Genomic DNA, 21,219 nt, shown 5'->3' on the forward strand with positions numbered 1-21,219 from the left:
TCGCTTTACTGCTATCCCACACTCCTTACAGACAGAACAAGTACACTTGCGCACAAAATTGATTACCAGGTTCATACTTTTTTTTTATTTGCCATGGCACCTCGGTTTACAAGGGGCATTTCAATCACCCTTTAAATTGTGTGCCGATTGAAATAGCATGTCCTATACAGTATAAAAAAATTTTCAATTTCAAGTTACTCTTTGTAAACCTAAAGGTAGCCTGCAAGGAGCTTTAAAGGAGAAACATCTTTGCAAGGAAAACAAATTTCGATTCCCACCAAAAAGAAATTTACAGGTAGTATTTGCTTTGCAGTGTATGTACAATGGTCCTCCTTGGAGACATTTGTTTTCCTTACAAAGGTGCACCACGACATCTAAAGAGCATCGAGACGCCAAAACGAAAAAACAAAAACAAAATATATATATATATGCACTGCACACAGTCCAGAAACGCACAGGGCACACCAGCTTGACAGGAAGGTAACATCAAAATAACAAGCACTCGGCTTTCTTTGCCCTAGGCTGTAAGACGCAGGACCCTCTGGCGGAGAAAAATAATTTAAGGCATAAAGCCGACGACAGATTAATTAGTTACTAACTGTCAGCTGCTGTCCACCCAACAAAGACAATCGGTGCTCAAAACAGGAATTTATCACACCTTGGTGAACTTGATTCGAGAGCTGAGCAAGCCAACGTCCTGCATGCACCATGCGAGTGGTCACTGATGATTCAATTTGAATAGGGCCTATTAAGGAGGTGTCTATTGAGCTCATTTCACAAAAAATCTGCAGTGGCTGACAGTTTGGCTCAGCAAAAAATATATGCAGGCATCCAACGCGCCCTTAACAAGCTGTCACCGGCTTTGAGAAAAAACAGCGGCCGCTAGTAACAAGCGTTTAGCAGCACACACATGCACACAGTCCTTCAAGTTCACCAAGCTGTGCCCAACAATGCACGAACACACAATCATGCACACACACATACAGCCCCACTGAGACGATGCTCACAAGGGGGGGGGGGGGGCAACAGAGGGGATGAAACCACAGTGGGTTACGCTAGTCTCGTAGTGCACTGTACGTTGCATGCCCACCAGAGCCCACTACATGAGGCCCAGAGAGGCAGAGGAGGAATGCTACCAAAGAACAACACTAAGGGTTGCCAGGCTCCACCTCCCCACAACTGCACCCTGGTTAACGATCCTTCAAGGCGAGAGAGAAACTTTTCTTCTTCAGACAGTGTATATCACAAGGTGGCGTTTCGATCCACTTGAATATGGACGTTTGGGAAGCTTTAACACAGCAATCCACAAGAGACGGGTCTCATACTTCCTGCAATTACACGTTTCTGCACAGACTGGATAACACTCCTTCCAGAGAAAATAAATGGGTCATTTGAGCAACTTCAAATTCAGCACCTAGTGCACACTGCAAGTTCACAAAACGGTGCCTCGAGAACTTTACTGGCACTAAGAGAGACAGAAAAGAAAAATAGATCCAGATAACATTTTTTTTACCTATACTTTGACGATATGATCAGCACACTCTTGTATGTTCTTTGCCGCAAATAGAACACAGACAATTCGGGACACTGGCCACCTTATGAGACTGGTGTAGCTGTGCCAACGAACCGAATGGGCATACCGTTGATTCTAAAACAATGCGTGCCATGACCATACTTCTTGGAGGGCTCATGAATAAAGCTAGATGCAACAAGAAATGTACGTACAGCCAGACCTACAATTTGTGAAACCACGCAGCTATTGCATATTCACGAAGGAGGCCTTAACACCCGAGGACAAAACAGGCAGTAAGAAATTCAGTCCCAAATATTTGTGAAACCACACAGCTATTGCATATTCACGAAAGAGGCCTAAACACACGAGGACAAAACAGGCAGTAAAAATTTCAGCCCCAAATATAATACTAGCTTTAAACTGGCCATCAAAACTTCTCACAGTGCTTGAAACAATAAAGGAGCGATAACCTTTTAATCGCCCAGGTCACAACACACACGAGGGGAAAAAAATGTCAAGGAAAAGCCTCTGGGTTTTCAGCAAGCTCAAAACAGAGCATCGCTGCGAAAGCAGCCACTGGGTCAAAGAATTGTACATTAGCTCTTCTCGTCTTGTAAAATATCTTGACGAAGGTCCTCCCGAATTGTGACACAACCATCATGTGTGTCCTCACATGGTTTTACAATTTGTTAAGCATACTTGTGTACAAATCCTACATTATAAACACCTAATGTTTTGCTCAAGGCATAAAAAGGAAAAGGGGCGTCAGTTCGAGCAAAACAGACTCATGTACAATCAAAGGTTGCGGCCAAGATTGCCCCAATGCAATCAAGCCGAGAATTAAAACAAACCAGAAAGACCCTGCTCTTTCTGGCTGCATTACTGCCACGAATGAGTGCTGTAATGCAGGACCACAGTAAATATTTACATGGGAAACGTACATGCCCCAGCAAGTTGACTGAAGGCATCCCTCAATCCTGGACTTGTACCCTTTTTCCCTACTGTTTTGGGAGCTGCTCACAAAACCCAGATGCTCTCAGTATAACTGCCACTGGGAACACAAAATGGATCAAAGCAGCCACAGCTGGGTGCTTCAGAAAAACTAGAAAACAGCACAGAAGCAAGCAGCAGCAGTCCCTTAGCTCCGACTCCACGTGTTCACAGATTGGCACTTCATGCTCGTTGGCTGTGTCCGGCAATTCTCACCGTTGCCACAGTGCCACAACAGCAGCGCTGCCTTTTCTTCTTCTGTTGGCCACAAATTTTGTGCTCTTTTTTTTTTCTTCTTCTTTTGCGTCCAGCTTCAAGGGCACATCAGGAAGCTTCCCGAACTTAAGGCACCTGGATGAACAACTGATCTTCAGCGATGCTGTTTTTTATTTCTTTTGCAGCTCTTGCTATTGTGCTCAATTCGTCCAGAGGTCCCGCTCTCTCTGGAGAAAGTGCTTTGTCACTGCACAGCAGCCTTTGATCGCTTTGTTGCACAATGTATATCTCAGAAAATTCAGCTTTAGCTACAATCATGTGCTTCTTTGCAAGCCTGCTTTCACACAACTTAGCTCGGGTTACCCAAAGTGTGGATAAGCGGTAATTACAGACATATAATTACACACTAGCTTCTCTCTCCTCCCATCTGGAAGATGCTGAGGTATTACACCTGACAGCAAACCACAATTCCTAAAAGCAATAAAAAGCAAAACTTGCACAAAAGAGTGTCAAAATACTTCTGCCTTCAAGCACAACACCATGTGCACGACCTACTTTCTTCAGTCTTTTTTTTGCCCTACCTTTGCTCATGTTTGCCAAGATCCCGCTGGCATGACGCAGAGGTTGGGTACATAACATGACAAAGCACCTATGCTGAGGACAGGACACCTGGCACAGCCACACATGCCTATTAAGAACACGCAAAAACAGAAGAAAAAAAAAACAGAAGCAAAGAGAGCAATTCCTCAGTGCTTGGTCCATTTCTCTCCAAGATAGCACCAGGCATGGGTGACAAAGGTGGAAAAGCAAGTAACAAAAAGAGAGAGAAACAGAAAGTAGCAACCTCTTTTGAAGGAATACGGTAATAACCATGGACAAGGGCAGAGGAGAGATTGAAGGAAGGGAAGAACAATGTGAACAGCTACGACCACCTCTCTACAGTCTAGCTTGACAGGAAGAGTCTTCACAAAAGGGATTGGACAATGATAGTAACTGATGGCAAAAAATGCTGAGTAGGAGAGGGCAAAGCGCCCTTGGCGACGGTTGGCGGTGGCCACACCGCAAGAGGCAAGTGTCGAACATGCAGAAGCACTAGCGGGGGCGTGCCACTGCCGACTTGCGCCACCTCCAACACAGAAGACGGGTGTCCGAGTTGCCTCGCTCACTCTCCTGCACACCAGTTGCACGCACTGCCACTCGTCTGTTGTTGCCAGCCACGCTTGCTAGAGGTGCGGCGTCTCCCCTCCCCTCTTGTCCCGGTGGCAGCCATTCTCCCCGCCCCGCCCGTGGTAGTCACGGGAGGCTCGGAGCATGGCCATCAGAACTTGAAGCCATCCGTAGGGATGGAAGCATTGGGATCAAACTGGTAACCCTGGTCAGAGGCTTGTGGCATCAAGGAGGGATCCTCATCCACCTGTAACCAGAGGACACACCAGTCAGCAAGGGTAGAACGGGCAGGAGGCACAGCCACCCCATTTCAAACACTAATGTGCCATGCATGTGCCAATTCATTTATTGGCTGTTTTTGCTTTCAGAAAGTGTGCATCACATTCGGTAAACAGAAATGCAAGGACTCCAAACTGCTCTAGTAAATGACAGTCCTGATTCAGTACGGGCTTTGTTGTCTGCTCAGTGGCAGTTGTGTTTGCAGACCCAGAAAACGTCCAAGGACTTTTCTTTTGCAACTGGCATGGTAAAAAAAATTGTTACAGGGACAATACATTTTGTCCATACTGACAGGAGATGTATCTGTGTGTTTCAATACAAGAAAATGCAACATGCTTCAAATTAAGCAAGCTGTACTATACTCGTGAAATGAAATGCATCAATTTAGGTCTAGCTAACATGCACACTTTTGTTTCTGCTATTTTGACCTTGTGTTACATCGGCGTAATTTTCGCTCCTACGCTTAGATCATACTTCTCACCACCTTAAACGACCAGATGCACAGCAACGTGACATCGCACTCTGAAGTAATTGTGCTCAATCGGTTGTTACTTTCTTTTTTATTTTCTGTCATGTTTCATTTCATGAGCAATGTACATATTTGCTGAATTTTACAATTTTATAGTAAAATGCCGAATTTTCAGCACTCGTTCACGATTGTTTTATTGACACAAATATTTTACAATTTTTCATTTGCATATAACTTAGGGCAAAACAACTTAAAAAAGAAAAGACAAATACTGTCGCCGAATGACTTATTATGGCCCAATGTTTCCACCGGCAATGTAATCCGCTGGCTTTTATCCAGTACAGTGCAATTGAAATCATCACCTGCCATCACTAGCCGCCGTACAACATATCATCACTATTTCAGTGTGTTGCGGCTGTTCATTCAGCGCAATGCCGACATGTTTTTGACGCCATGGTCTCTGTTCTTCACCCTCCTCCACCGAATGTGTCGAAGCGTGGAAAATATTTGACCATGACGCTGGACAAGAAGGACACCATCATCAGGCTTATCGAGCAAGAACGGACCCAAGTCGACGTCGCGAAGGAGTTTAATATCTCCAAACAGACCTTGTCTGATTACATGACAAAGATCTTGTCTGCAGTCGACCAGCCACACTGCAAAACTACAAAAAATGACAGGAAAGGACAACATCCAAAGCTTGAAGAGGCCCTGCAGCTGAGCTTGAGAGGAGTCCTAGCAAAGAACCTCCCCGTTTCGGACAACATACTCGAGCAGAAAGCCGAAATGCTCGCTTTAAAAATGGGCATTCAGGATTTCAAGTTCATCGATGTGTGGAACCGTGGGTTTAAGAAAAGGCACGGAGTCTCAAGAAAGTTTGAGGGGAGAGCGGTACCGTGGATCAATCTATTGTCACGGGTAACCGGACGAGTAAGTTGAAGGCTCTGCTACAAGAGTATGCTCCTGCGGACATTTTTAGTTGTGACGAGGCCGGCCTATTCTTCAAAATGCTGCCGTACGGTTCACTTTACTAATGAGGCCTGTGCTGGCGGGAAGCATAGTAAAGAGAGGGTAACTGTCATGGTCGGGGCAAATGCAGTTGGCACCACGAAGCTGCCCCTTCTAGTAATAGGGAAGGCGAAAAACCCTCATTGCTTTACAGGTTTGAAGAACCTGCCTGTGTGGTACAGCAGCAATACAAAGGCCTGGATTACACAAAGCTTGTTCGAAGATTACGTGCACCATCTGGACCAGATTTTTGAGTGCCAGAAGAGGCAAGTGGTAATAGTTGTAGACAACTGCAGGGGCACACGGTGCCGTAAGCAACCTGCAAGCTATTAGTCTTGAATTCTTGCTGAGGAATACGAGTGTGCTCCAGCTGATGGACCAAGAGGTCATTAAAAACCTCAAGGTGCACTACAGGGCCTGTTTACTTGGCCACACACTCATGTGCTTTGACAATGGGAAGACGTACTCCGTTAACCTGTTCTGGGCACTCGGCATGCTAGCAGATGCCTGGAAGGCTGTTCAGCTTTCAACAATTGCAAATTGTTTTAGGCATGGTGGGTTTAGCAGCCCTGGAGAGCCCGTGACCGAAGAGGCAAACGGCACCGCTGAAGACATCGATACCGGCGAGATGCTGATTGCCGACTTGCACAGCAGTGGGATGGACCTTCCCGCTGCTGTTACTTTTCACGAGTTTGCCGCAATCGACAACATAGTTGTGCGCGGAGCTTACGGACGACGAGATTGAGCGCCAGGTGACCGCATTGCCGCAAAGCAACTTGGACTCCAACGACGACACCTCTGGCTGCCCGCAACCATCAATGCAAGACGTCAACGGTCTAATATTGGTGTCTAGTGTGTATGACGAGAACATGACGCTTGCACAGATGCAAGCGTGGGAGAAGGCTCCCGCGGCAGACTGTCAGCTTGAGAAATCCAGAAGAAACGCTGAGGCGAGATCGCCACAGGCAGCTCGCCCCGTGTTTCTCACTGGCTTGCACGAGAAAACCCTATGTCTGTCAGCCTTGCATGCTTTACAAGAAGCTTGCCAAGATCCTTCTCCAAGGCATCCAGGTGCTCCACATAGTGCAGCGAAACATTGCTCATGAAAACGAAGCTCCGGAGTGACTGAATTATCTGCTGGCCCTCCTGTGAGGACAACGTTGAGGCAGCTTGCCCTACCGCATCATCGCTGCCGTCGTCGCCTTCGCTATCTGACGCAAGCATGTTTGCAACAATCCCCTCATCGGTTAGAAGCAATTACTTTCCAAATCTATAGCCGTGCACTTTCTTTTCACCAGCAAAGTCATGCACTGCCGATGATCAGCAAGCGGATCAGCCATCTTCCGTATTAGTGGAAAGTCAAATGAGGCTGAGAAACTGCGTGGCCCGGAACAATTTTGAAGCAACCAACAAAGACGATCGCGAGCAATTAAGATGTTTGCAGAACTACGCTGAATGAGGGGCCAGCGACCAACATGCGAGCAATCTGTGAGCAGTGCAGTTGGTGCGGTCCATTTGTGTTTCGGAAGGTGGGGCGGAATAGAGATATGGGCGCAGCCCATTCGTGTTTGGAGGGCTGAAAGGGTGATGGGAGAGAGGCACGCGGAGATGGCTGGAAAATGAGCACGCGGCAGCTGTTTGAGCAGTGACCCATCATGCAGCGGCTCGGATTTCTCTTTTCTTTTTTTCTTTTCAAGGATTTTGCATTTCACTACTTTTCGGCTCCGACACCCTGCAGCCACACTTCAGCGTTATAACCGATAATGCAGCATTGGGGCCTTGAAGTAGGCGGGCTTTTTCACCATGAAAAACATACAAAAGTTGACGGTGCAGCAGCTTCTCACTGTTATAACCAATATAGTGTTAAAACTGGTATCATTAAAGTGGGTTCGACTGTACTTCTATTTGATTCTTAGAAAACCAATTTTTGAAGTTACCATTGCAACAAAGCAGGCAGTCAAAAGGTCTCATTTTCATTAGACACTGTGTCGCCCGTGCTTCCGCGTTTCAGTAGTTTTGTTATCGGGTAATGCTGCGCTGGCTTTGCTGGCTCACAAAACTCAAACTACAAGTAGCAGAGAATGAGGCCCATCGCGACAACATTGAAAATCGTGCTTATGAGTTGGCGTGCTTTTCCTTTCACTTCCGTGCTGTCAGCTGTCTTGGCTCGGTTTTCTGGTCGTATTTTACGTTTCACACAAGAAACTGTAGCACCATCTGTCGGGCGCCATTTTACTCACTGATGGCAATGAAGGGCAACGATGACATATGCAATGTCGCCAGTCCCTGCTTAGAGGCAAGCAATTTGAGCTGCGCTATAGATATGTGGACCCTTCAGACGACATTTTCCCTTAAAAATTTTTGGCACGAAACAAGCGCTGCAAGATTTCTGAAACCATCTTTTAGCAGTTCACCTACGATTTGCCTTTGATGTCCCTTTAAGTAATGCATATGCTTGCCAGGTCCAGAGAGCAAACCCAAATTACCTGATTTTTCGAATTTACGAGGGTCGAATTACCGAAGTATTGCCACATCATATCCAGTTAAATTTTCGGCTGGCCAGTCTATCTACGCTAGCCATGAACAGTACGCTTTCTTTTTTTAAATTTAACTCTTTCGTTACCACGCCTATTCAAATCGATCACCGGTGATCGATGCTTTAAACGGCCGATTTCGACATGTTGGAATCGTTTCTCGTGCAGCTAGCGCCATCCAGTGGTTAGTCTAGGCAGTGCACTTGTAGAACCATTTTAAATTTTCCCGCTCTGGCGACGTTCTGATTTTTGATGCGCCTTTTTGAGAACTAATGTGCGCGTGTTGTTGCAAAAGGGGGCGTGGCGGCCGCGCTTGAGGAAAAATATTGCCACTCGTGGTAATTAAGCATTAGCGTCAAATTTTTGTGATCAAAAGGCTCCCAGCAAGTCAAATATTGAATCATATTGTCGGCTTTGTTATCTGGCGGCGTTGAGTGGGGATAATTACCCGAAAATGACGCCAGCTATTCACTGGTGAGCTTTGACTTGGAGTCCGGGTGGTTTTATTCCACGAAAACGCATTCCTGAAGGTCCGCCGCATGTCCAACATGTATACCTAGCCTTTACAGCCAGTTTGTAGCAGTTTTGGTTTCGCTTCTCTTGTTAAATCCGCCAGAGGGCCGCATCCGGTGTTACTATCGCAACAACGCCAGTCGCTCCGGTCTCTGCCATGGCGTCGTCGTCGGACGCGACTGCGCCGCGCGGAAAGCGTTCTGCTCGAAAGTATTCTTCACCCGCACCTGATTTTAGTGACGAGGATTCGAGCTTCGAGTCCGAAGATGACAGCACTTCTGCTTCAAGCTCTGACGGCGACGATGTTTCGAGTCAGCCCGGGACATCCGCAGCTGCTCACCGGTGAGTTACCTTTACGGCCTTGGGCAGTCACCGGCGTCGCGCGCGCTTATCTGCCGACCTTTGTGCACAGGCTTAGAGCTATTCTTGTTATCTGCAGGGTCCGTACGTCGCTAGGCCAGGATGTGCTGCCACCGGCTGTGAAGAAACTTCAGTTCACGCCAACAAGGCCGCCCGGAGCACATCTCGGCCCAGCACTTCGGAGCAGCGCAAGACGCTTTACAACGGCGCGCGATTTTTTCCTCCTGTTCTTCACCGCAGAAGTAATAAATACTATCTGCAAGAACACGAATAAGTATGCTTGGATGCATATTTTGGAGCTTCCAAGCTATGCTGAAAGAGATGGGTCGTGGAAGGAAGTGACTCCCGACGAACTAGTGAAGTTCATTGGACTGCTCATTTATATGGGCATTGTGAACGTGCCACGCATCCACCTTTACTGGAATACCAGTAGGCTTTTTTCAGGGCTTCTTCCTCGGAACGTTATGCCAAGGAGACGGTTTTCTGCACTTCTGCGCTTCCTAAGTGTCACTGATCCGGAGGCGACTACTGTAGCTACGCACGGCAGGCTGCACCGCGTATTGTGGCTTCTGCAACACGTGAACACTACATCAGCAGAACTTTTTCAACCTGCGCGGAACCTCTCTGTGGATGAAAGAATGGTCAAATCGAAAGGAAGATCGGGTATTCGGCAATACATGCGGGACAAAATTGTAAAGTGGGGATATAAATTGTGGGTGCTTGCTGATTCGCAGACTGGCTATTCCGTTCAATTTTATGTGTACGCAGGCAAACGGGAAACAGCTAGTGCAAGTGGACTAGCATTTGATGTGGTGACACAACTGTGCGATAAATACCTCAATCAAGGATATGTTATCTACATGGACAACTTTTACACATCTGCGTCTCTCTTTGCTCACCTGCTAAATCGCAAAACCCTCGCTTGTGGCACGACACGTAAAGATCGTCGGTGCTTCCCATCTGAACTAAAGGACGTGTCATGGGAGAAAAAGGCAAAGAGAGGTGATGTTCGGTGGCTCCGACGGAACAACATCCTCTATTTGCAATGGAAGGACAGGAAGGTTGTTCACATGATGTCAACAGCGCACACTGCCAACAGGCATGTTACAGCCACAAGGAAAGAGAGAAGAGGCGGCGTGTGGACTATCATCCCAATCGAAAAGCCGGTGCGCTGATTGACGACTATAATTCCGGGATGCTTGGAGTTGATAAGTCGGATCAGCTGATTGCATCCTATAACGTTTTGATGAAGTGCGTGAGGTGGTGGAAGACGCTCTTCTTTCATTGTATTGACATGGCTGTTGTGAATAGCTTCATTCTTTTTCAAGAGCACCGCCAGCAACACCTCTCAACACCGGAATTGCAGAGGAGCGCCCACTTCGACCAACTTTCTTTTCGGATGGAGCTCACCCAACAGCTGCTCGAGCTTGATGATGAAGAGGTTCCCAGAGTACATCCTGCCCCAAAAGAAGTGCCGCACCATCCGCAAAAGATGCCGAAAAGGCGAAACTGCAGGATGTGCTATCAGGAACGCAAAGTCGAACAAAAGACGAACGTTTTCTGCGAAAACTGCGAAGTGCACCTGTGCCTCACGAAAACGCGCAACTGCTTCACCGCATGGCACGAGCGCTGAAGCTGTTCCCAATCTTTAGTTTTTTTTTATGTAGCTGAAGAACGGCGCGGTACAGAGAATTTTTTTAGACAGTATTCCTGAGTCATTGATCTTCAAAATGTATATTCTAAATTTTCTTTCTTAATAATGTGTATGTAGATATTGTGCCTTTTCTTTCTTGTTTTTATCAACTGGCCACAAAAATGGCACTTTTCCGAATTTTTTGTGTGTTTCCTAATAAATTGTTTGCTTTGTAACTTATGTTTTTGGGAAGAGCATTCCATTATGTGCAATTTGGCATGCTGCAACGTGTTCTGGAGTATTACTTGTACTGGCAAAAAAATTTTTTCCGAGACCTATGAAAAACGGCCATTTTCTCGCGGTAACGAAAGAGTTAAATAGCTCATGGTTCAGTCTTCATTGTGTCAGTTGATCTGGACTTGCAATGGCCAAAAATATGCCACTACGTTTAGCCCTTTTTCTGCACATTATGCTGACCTCAACAGAAGCTTTCTTGCGACTAAAAGTACTAAAAAGACTAAAAAGAGATATCTTTCCAGTGAGGGCATTCATTTAATATTTTGTTTCTCATGCTCTGCAGTTGTGCCTTGAGTGCTCACGAGTGCTTTCAAAGGCAAGTGTGCCGCTATCATGCAAGAAAAGTTCACTTTCTTCTTTTCTACGGCACAGGTAACAACCAAAGTTAGTTGAGAAATCCAAATCAATGCAAATCCATTTTTTTTTTTTAAATAACCTTTCATCCCTGAATCTAAACACAAAGGAAGTGAATAGCCAAGTATTTCCTGTCAGTACTTCTGAAGATCTGAAATCAAGAACAGGAGTGAAACAAGGCCGACTCACATCATCTGAGAAGTACTGGTCAATGATCTCATAGGCCAGCTTGTAGATCTCCTCATTTTCATGATTCTGGAGGGCCTCAATCTTGTCGAGGCCACCGCACTCTTCAATGCTGCTGGCCACGGCATAGAACTGGGTGCCAGCAATCTTGAGGATGTTGTTCAGGCCGTCTAGGACCACCTGCACCACCTGGGGGTCTCGCACAACCAGCAAGTTACAGAGAGGTGCAACAACTCCCTGCTCCACTAAGTAGGACACCTGGGTCTTGGTGCCACTAATGGTCAAGTTGGAGATGGCCCAAGCTGCTTCCTTCTGTGTCTGGAACTCTCCCTGGGTAGCAGAACAAAGGACAAGTCCAATTTAAGTTTAAGGAAAAATAGTTGTCTTTCAAAAATCTTTTGTTACTTTCGCAGGAAGAGGTTGATTACTACACTAGAATCTCAATTATATGAATATCTCAGAACTGCACAAAGATTTGTATCACACGAAATTCATATCACCTAAGAACATTTAAAAATGATCACGAGAACTGGGGGGCAACATGGAGATGAAATTGGCCTGGTACTAGTTCAAGTTTTCCGATTTTATCATTTATATTTGTTCTGCAATCCTAAGACCTTCCTTGACCTCGTAGCAAAATAATCGTAAAACATATGCAGCAAAATACGAGAAACTTGCACTTAGCGTTTTCGCATCACAATCGTGGAAGAACTCAGGCTTCAAAAAGTGCTATTGCCTTTCTGACCACGCTAGCGTGGTTTTCTACTGACGAAGCACTGCCATGTTGGTATTGCCATATACACGAGAGATCAGAGATTCAGATAGCCGAAGCAAAGTATTTCTCTGTGCAGAAATAAAAGAAACAAAAGTGTGCACAAAAATGGAAAACTAGCATATCTAGCAGAACACGGCAAGACTGGGTCACGTGTGATTGCGGGCTCCCGATAATGTTGCCAGGTGTTTGAAAACGACCAACAAGTTGCATGATACTGCACAAAGCAAAACTGTTTTTCTTAGGGGGGTGGGTAAGCACAGCTACTGTGCTGGCCTGACAACAGTTAGTGTCTGGTGCTACCGGCATGCCGAAGCCTCCTCGCCAGCTCCACCGGGGGATCGCGTAGTGGCTTGATTGTACGTATCAACCGCAACAGCATGAAAAGTGGTTCACAATACAGTATACCCTCATTACAACGGACTATCGGCTACAGTGGACGAAATTAGCAACAAGCTTTTTCAAAATCGGGTATCTGATAACTGACTTTTGGGGGTCAGGCGACGATCGCAGCGCAATATCACACACCAGGGAAGAAGGCGGCACAGAAGCGTACCGTCTCCTTTCTCGCGCAAGGCGGCGGGGGGGTCTGCTACTTCAGCGGCTGCTGCTTGCAGCACGGCCACCGTATATTGAAAGCAATGTGGATAAGGTGCACCCAGCGCCAGTACTTTCGTATGCGCTGTGCTTTCGACATGTACTTCGTGCTGAAGCGAGAAACAAGCATGAAGGTAAATTAGCTTGCTGCTGCTGCCGCGCTTCCTTACTTCAACGGTGTGACAGCGACTTTCCCGCAGTCATTGAGCGAGATGTGTTCATGTTTACCTGTGCGCATGTGATACCGTGCTTGTTAAATTAGTTAGTGAACGAATGTTTACAGCTTTACATGGCTTATAAAACTACTAACCTTACTTTGCATAGCTGTCTAGTAATTTGATACCGCAATTGATGCTTCAAGTTTCAAGCAAAGGTGCAACTCTGTCTTTTATTTTGCAATAGTGTCGTTAGACATGCAGCCAATGTTTCCGATGTGAAGCGTTTCGGACATTACGGACTTCGGATAAAACATTTTTTGTCAGATTACCAGGGTCCGTTGTAATGAGAGTCGACTGTATTAGAAATTATAAAGTCGCAGGTTCTTGCAGAGTTCATATTGTGGCAAAATTCGTATCAGACGTGACTGTATCATTGAGAGAAACTTCCACTTTTTAAATTTTGCACCAAAAGCCCAATGCCAGTATGTTCAATCAGGATGATGTAATGCATTTCAATGTGTTTTCTTGTTCAGGCTTGTAACACAGTAAAAGTGCTTGAAATTTGCCATATTCAGTCTTTAGCCACTATAAAATGCAATATCATCCATCTTTACAAATAAGAAAAGTGCAGTTTCGCCGGAAAGGCGAAGCATCGCATGCAATAGCAAATTAGTAGACGGCCATATGAAGTAAGGATAGCAATTTTATCGGCCGTATAAGCTTGTAAACACTCGCAAACTAAATCATAAGCATGGTGTCAGCACACACAGGCAAACATGCACACATCACACACCACGACCACAGGCACTCACTGCCAAAATGCCGGTGTGAGGAAGCGCGACGGCAGCAGCAGCAAGCAAAGGGACCTTTGTGCTGTCTATCACTTCAATGCAAACTGAGCGTTGAGAACACAGCACATGCAAAGCTACGAGCTGTCGTCCCACCTAGACTCTGCCCCCAAAGCACATTGCTTGCAGGATAAAGCCTGCGCAATTGTGCGTTGCTGCCGAAGTACAACCCCCACCCCCCCCCCCACCTGTCCCCCAGTTCCTCGCACGCTACGGAACACAGCATGCTTCCTCCCTGTTTTCCTCCCTTGCATGCGGGAGATTGTAATTTGGAGACTAAGTCATTTCGTGACACGGTTTTAATTTAACTAAGTTTCTGGCCATCTCAAGCATGTACTATGAGCCTGCATGGCTGGTAAATCTAGCAAAACCTATAAAATGACAGCCAAAGAAAAAAATCGCTTGCAAGCATCCTTCCATCAAAAGTTTAAGCGGCAAAAACACTGCCAGAGCACACATGCCGGGACGCAGAATGCAGGAAACAGTCCTGTGCCATTTGTCACGTAACAACTTGCAGAGGCCACGGCAGCTCGGGGTACTCGGAAAACACGAAAGCTGACAATTCTTTCAGCACAAGGGAGGCGGGCTAGAGGCGAGTATGGTAATGTGATCAAGCCTACTCTTTAGGAAGGAGAGGAGCCGGGGACATATGCCTATCTGCCCTTTCCCCTAGGTAGAGCATCTCCTCTCCTCTAGCCATGCTGTAGCTGCACATGGCTGTCTATATACGGGCCATACAGCACGGTGTCTTGGAGGTTATCTTCAGCAAGTGCAAAGACCTAGCAGAGATGGTTGGCACCGTCATGCACGCGTTTTGTTCTCACGCATCCAGTTTTTGTGGTTGCTTGATCTGAAGTTTCCGAGGCGAGGCACGGTGCAAAGCATTTGCTCACGTTGTGACACCAAGCATTCTTGGTTATTTAGTGATCTTTGCCCGAGTACACATAATACCAATAAAAAGACGAATCTAGCTTCGCGTAATTTCTTTGCTAGCACCATCAATGCTCTGCTTTTCTGGCAAAACTGCGATGTTCCTTTTATTTTTTTCCTTGGGCCAAATATTCGCATCTCTTTGCACTTTTGTTTTTAATTTGAGGGATCTATTTGACGATGGCTGTGGGTACTAAGCCCGGTCAGCCATGGCGTCCAAGATTTACGGCGCTGCACCCAACACAACGTGCTATTCTCGGATGCAGTAAGCCACACCAATGTATTGCTCTCGAAATGATCTGCACCGCATGCGCTGGCGCTCATAATCACACTATTATGGCATTAGTACCTTCTTGCAATTTGTTTATAAGTGATTACTGACAAGATAGTCCACGCTCGTTAGAATGGACCCACGTACAACAGACTTTTGGATGTAACGGACCATACTTCAGCCTTAATTTGTTCTACCTATTTTTATGAATGCAATGAAGTTCACTTTTAACAGACCGCGCAACGATGAACTATCAGTTACAGTGTACAAAATTAGCGGCATTTTTTTTTTCGAAATCGGGCTTATAAAACGTACTTTTGCGTGTCAACACGGGCTGACAACTTACTTGCGAAGGTCAGTCAACGATCGCAGATCAATATCGCACGCAAGGGAGGAAGGCGAATAGAAACGTGCAGTCTTCTTTTGGGTACGAGGCACGGGGACAGGGGGCGGGGGCAGGTCGAGGCGAGAGAGGAGGGTTATACTCCGGCTGCTGCGGCTTAACCCTTTGAGGGTCGAATTATTTTGAAGAAAACTTTCCCAGGTGGTCAAATTACTTTATTGCGGATGTTGAATGAACAAAATGTATAAAGTCAGGAATAAAGAGTAAAAAAAAAAAATTAGGAACAGTATTTTAGTGTCAGCATCACTCAGAACTGCAAAATGTTCAATAGTATTTCAGAGTGTGGTACTCCTTGAAAAACGGGTCTACGAACTGCGCCTTATCGCAGTCTGCACACCTAAAACGCGTTTCTGTTCTTCTCTTAGAGCGACGAGTTGTGTTGGCACAGACATGACATCTCTGCGTGCGGCTGCCTTGGGCAGAGGTCTGAGGCACCCTCGCGAGTTAGCGCGTTTCCGCAGAGAGCGAGATTCGGAATACCTCGTGAACGGCAGTGATAAACAAGCTAAGAGCAGCGCCAATCAAGATAGAAATCAACGATCGCAATCCCTTCAAGAGAGTAACGACAAAGAGAAAGATCACGTTTCGTGCGCCTCCGTTGCAATCACGCGGCGGAACCGAAACTGCAGAAGGGGTGTTGCCGCAGTCTGCGTGACGCACTGAAGCTAGAAATCAGTTCTGTTTATCTCCGCAAGAAGGTGGCACAAATTTCAAACCCTTCTTCTAAGTCCTAAGAGGTGGCAGCACCTCCTAGTGAGCACAAATCTCCATTATGGTGCGAAATTTCAAACGGCGGGTCGAAACCGTACCCGTACGGCAAAGATCTTGCGGGACAGAAAACTGCCGCCGTACATATACGGCAAAAACCTTCAAAGGGTTAAAGGCTCAACCACACCGGCGACTTGAGGAGGTCATGCGACCATTCGTGACTGGCGACTAAAAAGCAACTGATAGCAACCGATGCTCACACCAGCTAGTCCGGGCAAGCGCGACCTGCTAGTCGCAATCCCGGAGAATATCGTTCTTAGCGGGAACTCTAGGGATCTACGCAGTTCCCGCGCACTTTGCTGGTTTCGCGTTCAGGTAAAAGCCATGGATTTTGATTAGAACAAGGAGCAAGACTTCGTCACTGTGCTGGTGTGCTGTGCCGTGCGTGGTGTCAGCTGCAGCAGCACAGAAGCCTCCGAAGAAAAAGTGTTGCCGATGTGTGTCGCCGTTTGCGATAAGTGATCAACCACACAATCCGCCTTCTGTTCAAACTTAGCGCACTTGTCAAGGAGTAGTATGGAGAGTAAGCTGCAATTTCTAAATCGTGTTGCGTGGGAATCGGTGTATAATTATTGTACTTTCTTGTGCTGCTTTTTAGTTTCCTGCGAATGCTGTTATACATTCGTCACATTGCTGGAACTGCTGCGCCCCCAGCATCACAGGGTAAGACACCAATTACATTCCTGTAGTCTGTCATGGTGGCTTGGACTTTGTAATTGTTGCGACGCAGGATAATGCGAATTAATACACATGCTAACGTAACTTTCAGCATGCCGGTGACTGGTTTAGCAGTTTTGCGACCACGGTCACGCGACTGAAAGATTGTGCAGCAAGCAATTGGCCCAAAACAGTCACTATTCGAGAAAAGCAGCCATTTGCGACCATTTGCTTTGCAACCAACCTGGTCGTGTGACTGTTGTCAATAGCTGGTGTAAATGAGCCTTTACAGTGTGGCTGCAGCGTCTTGATAGCGATCTGCGATGTGGACAAAGTGTGCCCAGTGCTGGTAGATTCGTATGCACTCTGCTTTCGATGCTTAGTTCGCACTGAAGTGAAAGACAGCACAAAGGTCAATGCGCTCGCTGCTGCTGTCGTGCTTATCTTGCTTACCATATTTACTCGCATAATGAATGCACTCATGTAATGACCACACCCCTAGATTAGTCACAAAAAATTTGAAATTTTTTTCCTCGCGTAATGAATGCACCTCCAACTTGGCCACTGTGCAGTCCCACGATCAAAAGGCCATGCTGTAGTTTTTCAAAGAGACTACAATGTTTGACTCTCGCACGTGTTAAAAGCAAGCGCACTTAAAGGGCCCCTGAAACGGTCCGGAAAGATTTTGTAGACGCGTAGGGTACAGCTACAGTTAAACATTCGCACCACAATTTTTGTGAAGAATTTTGTATTAAGAGAGCTACGCACGATTACAAGTTACCCTCCTTCATAGCCATACATTTTCTTCTCAACTCATTCACCGAGTGGTCGGGGCTCAGTGAATGTCTCCATGAAACTTACCCCGCATAATTATCTCACCGACCAAATTTGCTTCGGTATATTGGGAAGAAAAGTGCGTTCATTACGCGGGTAAATATGGTAATTTGCTATTGCAATTGATGCTTCGCCTTTCGGGCAAAACTGCAACGTTTTTGTTTGTTTTTACTATGGACGTTCAACAAAGTTATTAGACATCACGACAAAAGTTTCGGAAGTGAGGCGTTCCGAATGTTATGGACTTCACATAAAATGGACATTTTTTGTCTGATTATCAGGGTCCGTTGTGACAACGTCAACTGTACTATCCTCTAGGAATGTTCTGGGAATTTGTAAAATGATCTTTAATGCTGAAACTTTTAGAGCCTCGCATTTACAAATTTTGCAATATAACAAAGCTTTTGACTGCAAGTACAACTTCGTTATATTATAATAGAGTTATATCGAGGTTCTGCCAATATGTTTTCTCTACTTAACATCCCTTTCCGTGGACTTCACATGCTGTCTTCTATAGAAGGTCTGCGTTTGGTTTGTACATCCCAAAGCTACAACTTGTCTGTAATTCGGAAAACCATAACAGAGGGCCTGGATTATTTTTGAATGACTGATGGGATTTAACATTCTAAAGCAACACAGTGGCTATGACACTGCCCCGAGTTCTTCAATATGCAAAAAAAAAAGAAAGAAAACGAGATTGCCTACCTTACTGAGATGATGGATAATCATTGGAATTAGACCAGCATCAATCACAGCCTGGACCTGCTGGTTGTTACCTGCCGTGATGTTTGACAGGAACCACACTGCCTCCTGCAAGATATAAAAAAGGGGGCATTAATAAAATCAGTACTATCCAAGCCTACACATCACAGCAAGAAAATAACGGCAAAGCCTGCTGGTTGGAAAACCATGGACATGGCTGTGTCAACAGAATGCACAGCCTGTGTTTACTGAAAGCACATACACACTCCAATTCACATGTAAGACGAAAAGCATTAGCTTGGGGGCTGCTACTTTAATACTTGACGATGAAGAAATAATTTTTCTCAGGAACAACGCAACAGAATTTCACAAGGTACTTGTGACTGTATGAACCATTCCTTATTTAGGTCGTTGATTTTTAAAATAAAGATAATCAAAAATTCAGAAAACAAGGCTGCTATCAAGTTTAAACTCCACCTTGGCAATGGAAAACAATAACCATGGTTCATACAAAGCACTCAATTCAAAACGGAAGGCCTGAGATCACGTAGTGAACATTATTGCTCTGAATCAATTTCTGTTGTTCAGATATTCTAGACTCTTTACAATAGTCACTCTGTCGCTACGGTAGACTAAAACATAAACTTTACTCCCTCCGTTCACGTTTTGCGGTTGCAAAAGTCTGATATTGTATGGTGTGGCTATGCAGAATATAGAGTACCCGGAGTGCAAATCTGGGTGACGATTACAGATGCCACTGGATATTTCAAGTCAAGAGGTTTCATGCACATGTGCAAAATATACTTTAACGCTACATGTATGGCGTTCGCCATTAATCAATGCAGATTTACCAACAGGGCGTACAATCAAGATTTAAGATGTATAACAACAGACTGAACGACTTATTCATTCAGCTGATATCGGCTTTCTTTCCTGACTGCCCCATAAAAAAGAGCACCAGTTCAAATATCTTTAGCTGGTCTGCACATTACGCAAATGCTTAAGACCATTCGTAATGCAGTTCAGAATCGTTGACCGTTGGGCCAGTTGGTGCATTATGCAGCGCCGTATAGCAGAAATAAGGGCGGGTGGAAACATGCCGGCCTCATTTCCGCTAAATGTTGAGTGGCATGCTGAGCGGAAATAAGGCTGGCATGTTTCCACACGTACTTATTTCCACTGAACGACACTGCACGATGCACCAACTGGCCAAACAGTCAACGCTTGAGCATCTCTCCTGTACAATTCGTCTCTTCCCACCCTTATTTCCACTCAACGACACTACATTCGTAACGCATTGTACAGCACAAAAGATTTTCATTTTCCTGCAGCAAAGTTACAATGCGCCACCAAACACACGCACTCCAAAGACACAGATGCTGAAACAAATTGCTTTAGCTTGGCTTCTAGGGCTAAATTCTAGCCAACACATGGCTGTGTGATTGCCACTGAACACAAACACCCTGCAAAATGTAGCCACTTCATTTGAAGTTAAGTTTTGGCGCAAGTTGGCGCGGCTTGGTGGTTTGGCGCTATTGGCACAGCGTTTCCATCCCTTTTTATTGCGACAGCAGTGAAATTTCGTTACATTGGTGGGGACACTACTCTCACAAGTCCCGGGATATTGTTTTCCCCGTATGGCTCTCACATCTTCTGTAATCCAACTTCGCCGCATAGCTAGACACCAATAGCGTTATCGCCTTTAACTTCAAGTCAAAGGTTGCGCCGTGTTGGCTCAGGAAGTATGTGCCAAGAATGACATATTATGAACACTGTCAGAGGATAACAAAGGTGGCAGGGTAGGTCCTGTCTTGAATGGTAATTCTTGCCGTGCAGATTCCAGTCAGCATTATCAGGTGTCCTCCAGCGCTCCAAATTTGGGGACTTTCCCACGCAGTCTTAACTTTTTTCAACTAGGCGGTGAAGGGTCCACTCATGACGGAATAGTCGGCTCCTTTGTCTACTAACGAGGTTACTGTGTGGTTGTCGAGCCACACATCGAGGTTGGTGGCTCTTTGTTTTGTGTTGCAGTTAGGTCTTGGTGTCGGATCACAGTTTGTCGAGGACGTATGGTACATGAACGCAAAACACCTCCACCAGATGACACGTGGTAGTGATAGTCAAAGACCCAGTAGCAAAATGGCAAATGCCGAAACTAACTCTTTATTGGGTGAACTTGTACCCATAAAAAGAGGCTAAACTCAAAGCACAACGATAGCAGTGAACACAGTCGGCAATCGTCGAAGATCTCCTCAGCGGGTCAAGTGCATCAGCTTTTTGTACACGAGTCATTGAATGTTAGAGTAATTGCTGGTGCCAGCACGTCTTCCAGAAAGTACTACACAATTCGCGTCGCGCATTCAATCTGATTACACAAGGTTCAGTGTAAACAGTGGATAGAACCATCAAAATTAAGTTAAATTATGGGGTTTTACGTGCCAAAACCACTTTCTGATTATGAGGCACGCCGTAGTGGACTCCGGAAATTTCGACCACCTGGGTTCTTTAACGTGTGGATAGAACCATCGATAATATTCGAGAAACTTCCGATACATGTGAGCGTGTTGAGCAATAACATTTGTTATCAAGGGCAGTACCAAAAAGGTAAGTCTCCAAGTTTATCAGCGGGTGTAAAGGCTTAAGATGCGCCACGAGGACGACTTCAGGTTGTGCGCAGCACCACTGTGATTGCGAAATGCAGTCTGGCCCGACCTCATCATCCAGTGCACCAACAGATCAGCTGATGTTGTAGAGTTCGAA

General features: G+C 45.8%; 1 protein-coding gene and 1 pseudogene across 1 annotated transcript in view; one reads left to right on the forward strand and one right to left on the reverse strand.

Annotated features, from left to right (window-relative positions):
- Window positions 1–62: 62 nt before the first annotated feature.
- Kap-alpha3 (karyopherin alpha3) overlaps window positions 63–21,219 on the reverse strand; it is a 54,646-nt gene continuing 33,489 nt past the window's right edge. Inside the window, exons 9-11 of the mRNA XM_065442060.2 lie at window positions 18,463–18,567; window positions 11,523–11,849; window positions 63–4,133 (exon numbers count right to left, since the gene is read on the reverse strand). Of these exons, the coding sequence (XP_065298132.1) occupies window positions 4,038–4,133; window positions 11,523–11,849; window positions 18,463–18,567 (528 nt within the window). The 3' untranslated portion in view covers window positions 63–4,037. The remainder of the gene's footprint in view (window positions 4,134–11,522; window positions 11,850–18,462; window positions 18,568–21,219) is intronic.
- On the forward strand, window positions 5,148–6,767 carry LOC139054979 (tigger transposable element-derived protein 4-like; annotated as a pseudogene).

This window comes from Dermacentor albipictus, chromosome 1 (genome assembly GCF_038994185.2).
Source record: "Dermacentor albipictus isolate Rhodes 1998 colony chromosome 1, USDA_Dalb.pri_finalv2, whole genome shotgun sequence".
NCBI classification, from domain to species: Eukaryota; Metazoa; Arthropoda; class Arachnida; order Ixodida; family Ixodidae; genus Dermacentor; species Dermacentor albipictus.